This window comes from Marmota marmota, unplaced genomic scaffold (genome assembly GCF_001458135.2).
Source record: "Marmota marmota marmota unplaced genomic scaffold, marMar, whole genome shotgun sequence".
In the NCBI taxonomy this organism is placed as follows: domain Eukaryota; kingdom Metazoa; phylum Chordata; class Mammalia; order Rodentia; family Sciuridae; genus Marmota; species Marmota marmota.
Window position 1 is genome coordinate 143,276 of NW_025999896.1, and position 7,620 is coordinate 150,895.

Here is a 7,620-nt window from a genome sequence, read left to right on the forward strand (position 1 = left end):
CTCAAATCCTTCCATTCTGTTTTATGGATTGGAGTTTTAGATATTTAATTGTTTCTTTGAAGACAGAATCTATATGTTTATTCTTCTGCTTGGTTTGGTAAAGGATGAGATCTGAGAAGAGAAAGTGCTAGATTTACTCCTATGTATTCAGACCAGAAGTATACTTCTTGCTTATATATTTTTCTCAAGGGTTTTATGCCTCCTAATCCTACAAATAGATTATTTCAGCTAGTGGAGGGAAGGAAGTCCAGAGTGGTAATGTCACCTGTCCTGGTACCTCACAAGAAGTAAAGGTATTGAAGTAGATGTAGTGAAGGAGTTAAGTACAGTGTGGCGTGGGGAATAGAAAAGTCCTTTCTTGGACAGAGGGAATTTAGTTGAGGCCTGAGAATACAGAAAGCTTATTTTTGGTTAAATAAGCCAATTTAGAGGACTGATTTCTTTTTTTCGTCTTTGGGTTTTTCCCTGCAGGAACTCATGCAGCCGAAATCTGGGGCCAATGGAACAGCAGTTACCGAATTCATCCTACTGGGATTGGTGGAAACACCAGAGCTATGGCCAGTGATCTTTGTACTTTTCCTCCTTGCTTATGTGGTCACAGTTGGGGGCAACCTCAGCATCCTGGCAGCCATCTTGGTGGAACCCAAACTCCACACCCCCATGTACTTCTTCCTGGGGAACCTATCCGTGATGGACATTGGGTGTATCACTGTCACTATTCCCTCAATGTTGGGTCGTCTTGTGTCCCACAAGCATACAATTCCATATGGAGCCTGCCTCACTCAGCTCTTCTTCTTCCATCTGTTGGTTGGGGTGGACTGCTTTCTGTTGACAGCCATGGCCTATGACCGATTCCTGGCTATCTGCCGGCCCCTCACCTACAGCACCCGCATGAGCCAGACAGTCCAGAGGATACTGGTGGCTGCATCCTGGGCTTGTGCCTTCACCAATGCACTGACCCATACTGTGGCCATATCCACACTCAACTTCTGTGGCCCCAATGTGATCAATCACTTCTACTGTGACCTCCCCCAGCTCTTCCAGCTCTCCTGTTCCAGCACCCAGCTCAACGAGCTGCTGCTCTTCGCTGTGGGTTTCATAATGGCAGGAACCCCTGTGGTTCTCATTGTCACCTCCTATATCCACGTGGCAGCTGCAGTCTTGCGAATCCGCTCAGCTGAGGGCAGGAAGAAGGCCTTCTCCACATGCAGCTCCCACCTCACTGTGGTTGCCATATTCTATGGTTCTGGTATTTTTAACTACATGAGACTAGGTTCAGCCAAACTTTCAGATAAGGATAAAGCTGTTGGAATTTTTAATACTGTCATCAACCCCATGCTAAACCCAATAATCTACAGCCTCAGGAACCCTGATGTGCAGGCTGCCCTCTGGAGGGTGGTCCTGGGGAGGTGGTCACTGGTTTAAGGAAGTCTCACGTGTCTTTTCTCCCTGTGTGGTTTTTGTTTTTTTTTTTTTTTTTTTGGTCTAAAGAAAAAAATCCTCTAGAGCCAAGAACTAGCCCAAATAGTACAGAACAACTTCTATCCCCCTGAACTTGAGGACTTTTTGTAAGGGATAATTATCATTTCCCAAAGAAGCCCTACCCAGTTATAGACAATGGGTTTATAGATTCCACCAGGCCAGTCCCTTCAACAAATTATATCTTAAGTTACTGTGACTTCCCTTTACTGAGTAAAGGTGAAATGTAAGAACATGCAAATGCTTGTAGATTCATATCCTAAGTGGAAGGACATAGACTCAGTTATAGTTTGGGTTCCAAAAGCATTTCAGAACTCCCCCCGCCCCCGCAACCCTGCCAAGAGATCATATTTTTCCCTCAAGTTCAGATATGGCTGTGCGGGTTTTTGAAATATAACCCTAGAAAGTAAAACAAAATGGAAAAAGTAGTTTTTCCTGTGATACAAAGATCTCATGAGACACAGAGAGGCAAAAGGAAAGCTATGCAGCTAAATAGTCTCCAATAACCCTAAGTAATATGAAGCTTGGTACAGCTCACAGACATATTTCCAAATGCCAAAACTCCCTTCATATGTATGATATGTCTTATGATACAGAAATGGATTTCCCTCATCCATCCTTCCCCGTACACGTCAAGTCTTTTGAAAAGAATTTACTATCTAAACATTTTTTAAATATTTCAATAATCCCAGATTACTCATTATGAAATTTCCCCCTAAATTCTCACTTTTATTCGCCAACCCTCACAGCTGAGACAATCTATAACTATAAATGCAAGTCACATGATGACTTCTTTCTCTAAATTTTCCATTGTCTGTAGGGGAGTATGGCTCTGACCTGGAACATTGGCTCATCCTGTTTCCTGTTTTCCAGCCATTAGTCCAGCCACTATTTAGCTCTATCTTCCTTCCAGCATCCTTTTCAGTTCTGATGGCCCCTTCCTGCCAACTCTCTGGTGATATTGATATTTCTTTATTCACTTCTTGAAATCTTTTCTTTAACCTGCACCTATGATTTGGTTTCTCCATGAGATTGGATATGGGTGAAGGGATTTGCAGGATTAAAAAGAGAAGAAGGCAAGATATATGGAAGAGAGAAGGAAAACAAGATTGGAGATGGAAAGTTTGTAATAAAGTAAAAATTAAAAATGAGGAATAGGGAGGAAATAGGATAGAGTTGCAAGCAAAGGAGGCTGAGAAGAAAGAAAGGAAGTATTGGAGAGGACCAAATGAAGTAGAGAGAAGGTGGGGGAATGAGCAAGAATTGGGGAACTGGAAAAGATGACTTAAGACTGTTAAAAGATCAATAGAGAGAGAAAATGGATGAAAGATGTGGGTTTCCCATACTGTGTTATCTAACAATAACCAGTTCTGGCAGTCCTGAAACCATCATTGTAGTCCATATTTTTACTACAAAGAAAATAACATTTTCATATTTGCTGAATGTGCTAAAGAATGCACAGGAGCTCATTCTCCACTTCTCTAGATAAAGATGCTTTCAGAAAGTCAGGAAGGATTATAAGATGAGAAAAGAATATTTTGTCCTGGATATTTTTACCCAACTTAGATCTTTAATATCATCAAGGTTTGCAACCAACTTCCCAAATTACAATTCTTGCCTGCCAACAGTGTCAAAGAACAGGGAAAACACGGGTCTTTCCTGATTCTCTGAGTCATCAGATAAACTTGAAGGATACAAAAGTGTGAGCTTCCTTCAAGGGTCAAGAAAAGTGTTGGGCCAGAACTGTGACATGACACGGTTCCCAGGTCATCACCTCTACCATCCACAACGTCTGTGACTCTGAATAAGTTCTTTCCCTTCTCTGGGCCTGTACCTGGCAGAAGGCACGAGGTAATCATCACGGTTCTCTGGTTCACTGGTGTCCTCTGGTTGCACTATCCTGAGTGAACAGAGGGGCTGTCTCAATCTGTTAACGCTGAGAGTCACCATGTCTTCCACCATCACGTCTGCCCACCAGTATTTGGCCTTGCAAGGAAAGGGAGTGTCTTCTCTGCCTGCAAGAGCCTCATGCCTCTAGCATTTTTTTCATCAGCCATTCATCTCGGGCCTCAAGGGATGACTGTCTCCACCATCATCACTGGAGCCAAGCAGAGTAACTGGGTTCAGCATCACAAAGAAAATTCCAGCTCTCTATTCACCTTCCAGGATCATAGGGTTTCTTTAACCATTCAAGAGATTTCTTTTCCTTTGGAATTGTTTTCTCCTCTTTTTTTTTAATTCCAAAGTAAAAATATCTCAAGACTTAAGTTTTTCATGGAATATGAAATACAACATGTTGGAAAAACTCACACATTACAGAATGTCATCGCCACCTTCCTACACATAGCCACAACAAAAAAGTAACTACTGTTAAGAATTTGTTGTTAAATTTCCAGAACACACACATGCACAATCATACACCAGATACACACACACACACACACACACACTTTCCTAAATAAAAACTTAATGAACATATTTAGCAGTTAAATGGATATGACACACATGTATGTTTTCCAAACATCATAGTGTTTTGCAATTTACTTTTACCTCTTCCATTTCATAGTATAATTCTTTACATAAACCTACAAATCTGTCTTATCCATATTAAAAGCTGATTAATATTCCATTTTATATATAAGCTAATATATTTAATGAAACTCCATCCATGCAACTAAACTTACATCCTATTTTTGCAATTGCTAAAAATAAGAAATCAATACTTATGTACTTTTCTGTACATCTGAAATTATCTCCATACAACTGAAAAGAACAGATGACATGTATGATAAAGGAAATACAATGCAAAATAAAAATTGGGTAAGTATTCTGGCTCTCTTTTGCCAAAAAAAAAATACACACCATTTTACATCTTGGATGGCAATGTATGAAAATGCCTATTAGTTTACATCTCTGACTTTATGGGTGTTATATCTTTTATCTTTGGAAATTAGATAAAATATGGGATAATTTTATGATTTGAGTTTCTTTGTTTTTTAGTGTGGTTAGATAGATTTTTATATATGTTTCTGATATCTGTATTTTTCTTCTTTGCAAATTGTCTGTAGCTCCCTCCCCCACTTTAGGCTAGTTTACTTTTTTAAATTTTGAATTTTTATCTCAATTAAATTTATTTTAACTGTACATAGTGAAGTAAATGTTTTCATATATGTATATGTTGTGCAATGCTTATAATGATTGGAGAAACTCTTTGGATTTTAAGATAGTAACTCTTAACCATATATGTTGCAAATATAGTCCCCAATTTCCCATTTATATTTAATTTTGTTTAGAGCATCTACTTCCCAAATTAAGTTTCACATTTCTGTGAACTTCACCTTATTTGTTCCAGTTCATACTTAGGAAAAAAAAAGACTTTTCCATTGAAATGCTGTGTATAAATATGTGTCAGTGATATTTTTCTAGTACTTTTACATGTGTCTAAATGTCAAATATTTGATGTATCTAAATATTATTTTCTGTGTGTTCTAATTTTCAGTTGGTAGTAATTGTCTCATCACAGTAAAATGCAAGCTTGATCACATATATAATGTACATGATCTATTTAGCCAAAGGAAAAATATTTGAACTAAAACCAGAACTGCCACCCAAGAAGTGCGTCTGTAGTTAAGCCCAGCCAAGAGAATTAACTGATGAAATATACAGTCATAAAAAGCCAAATTTAGAATCTCCATAACTTAATATTCACAGTGTCCAGAATACAACCCCAAATTTCCTAACATATGAAGAATCAAGAAAATGGAACACATTCTCTAGAAAAAGAAATATATCAAGTCCAACTCTGAAATGAACTAGAAGTTGAAACTAACAAATATTTAAAGCATTTATTATAACTACCCTAAAACCCCGTGTTATTAAAAAGCCATGTTTTCAATTAATGCAAATCTTAGTGTAGAAATAGAGATAATAAAATGGAAATTCTAAAACTAAAAACATACTTTCCTAAATAAAATCTTAATGAACATATTTAGCAGTCAAATGGATATGAAAGAAGAAAGAATAGGCCAACTGGAAGATCAAGAAAAAATTATCCAAGGTGAAGCACAAAGAGAAATAAAGTTTTTTTAAAGGACAAATAAGATAATATTTTTAAAGTCCAGCACATGAGGAATTAGAATACCAGGAGAGGAGAGAGAAAATGAGGCAGAAAAAATTATTTGGGAAAATAATGGCCAACAATTTTCCAAATTTGAGGAAAGATATGCATGTTATGAGAAACTAAACAAATACAAAACAGAATAAACACAAAGAAGTGCTCATTAAGCTATAACACAGTACTAGAGCTCTTGCCTAGCAGGTGCAAGGCCCTGGCTTCAATCCCCAGTGCTGCAAAAGCAAACAAATGAACAAAAAAATCAAAACAAAGAAGTCCACACTAAGCCACATCATAGTCAAATTGTTGAAATCCTAACATAAAGAGAAAAGTGTTGAAAATCTAAGTAATAAAGACATATTACATACTAGGGTACAATGAGCTAATTCACAGCTCATTTGCTCATGAGAAATCATGGAACAGAGGAAAGGCAGTACATACTCAGGCAGTAGCTAATCAGATTACAGGCCAGCTGTCCTTGTCCTTCAAAATGTTTTGTTTTTTTTTTTTAAATACTGGTGGGCATGGTGACACACACCTGTAATTTCAGCAACTCAGGAGGCTGAAGCAGAAGGATCAAAGCCAGCCTCAGCAACTTAGCAAGGCCCTAAGCAACTCTACAATAATTTGTCTCAAAATCTAAATAATTAAATAAATAAATAAAAAGGACTGGGTATATGGCTTAGTGGTAAAGCACCCTTGGGTTCAATCCCTGGTACCAAAATAAAAAAAAATACTGATGAATATAATTATATACCCAGGGACAGTGTCCTTTAAGATTGAAGACAAAAATAAAGGCATTTCCAGATCAAAGAAAGCTAAGATAATTTATCATTTATTGCTAAAAGAACTGCAAATTCTATAGGAATTCTTCAGGTGAATGATACTAGATAGAAACTCTGATCCTCTCACAGTTTTAAGGGGAAGACAAAAATTCAGTAAAAATGAAACAAAAGACATTTAAAGACATTTTAGCAAAGAAGATATAGAAACAGCCAGTAAGTATGCAAAAGATGCTCAAAATCCCAGTCAAGTGATAAATGAAAATTAAACTATAAGATAGCTAACACTGTTTGTCAGAGTCTTTTTTCCCCTCACCAGAAAATTTCTTATTTTTTTCAGTAAATAGAATGTTTTTCCAGACCTTCCCAGCTAACTTAATCAGGCAATGGTTCCTCTGATCCTTTATAAGATCTCTAGTACTCCTCCGAGCCTTCTGACTCCTTCCTCAGTCTTCTTCAAAAGCCATGCTGACTTCTCCACCATCATCTTTCCAAGCTTCAAGGAAATATCTCAGCAGTTTATTAGGACATTTCCTGGCATTCTTACCAGGAGGTTAAATCCTGAGCCATGAAAACGTGTTCCTATGTCAATTAATTCTCCTTATGTATCTCTACATTCAACCCCATCCCTTGGACCTCATGATCCACTCTTATAGTTGTTCCTCTGCAAAAAAAAGAGTAATTTAGGGCAGGATGTATCAGTCAGTGAATCAGCTCCCTACTGCTGCTATAACAAATCATCACAAACTTAATAGCTTAAAACAACCAAAACTTATTCTTTCAAGGTTCTGGAAGCCAAAAGTCTGAAGTGACTCCTATAAAACTCATTTAAAGTGTTAGCAAGGTCAGCTCCTGGAGGCTTCAAGGAGAATCTATTTCTTGGCTCCTCCAGCTTCTAGTTGCTGCTAGCATTCCTTGACTTGTGGCCACATCACTCCAGTTCCCACTTCTATCAACACATTGCCTTCTCCTCATCTGTGGTCAAATACCCACTGCTTTTCTCTTCTAAGAACACATGTGATGACATTTAGGCACCACCTGGCTAATCCAGATAATATCTCCATCTCAAGATCGCTAACTGCATGGGCTCTCTCTCATCCAGGGAGGAGGTCCACAGAACAGGGTAGAGGAGAGTGTGGCTGCGGAGTCATTATTCAAGACCTTCCAAGCAGGAAGCAAGTCTGATTTTATTGTGCAGTTAGTATATATATATATATATATATATATATATATATATATATACAC

At 37.8% G+C, this 7,620-nt stretch overlaps 1 protein-coding gene across 1 annotated transcript; it reads left to right on the plus strand.

Moving 5' to 3' along the window:
• The first annotated feature begins 468 nt into the window (after positions 1-468).
• Positions 469-1,425, plus strand: LOC107158058 (olfactory receptor 3A1). Its single transcript, XM_015504506.1, has one exon. The coding sequence runs from the start codon at positions 478-480 to the stop codon at positions 1,423-1,425; it is 948 nt and encodes a 315-aa protein (XP_015359992.1). The 5' UTR covers positions 469-477.
• Positions 1,426-7,620: the final 6,195 nt, after the last annotated feature.

What these genes read in the sequence shown, in the direction of transcription:
- LOC107158058 (XM_015504506.1), top strand. Translation starts at nt 478, where the DNA reads ATGCAGCCGAAATCTGGGGCCAATGGAACAGCAGTTACCGAATTCATC.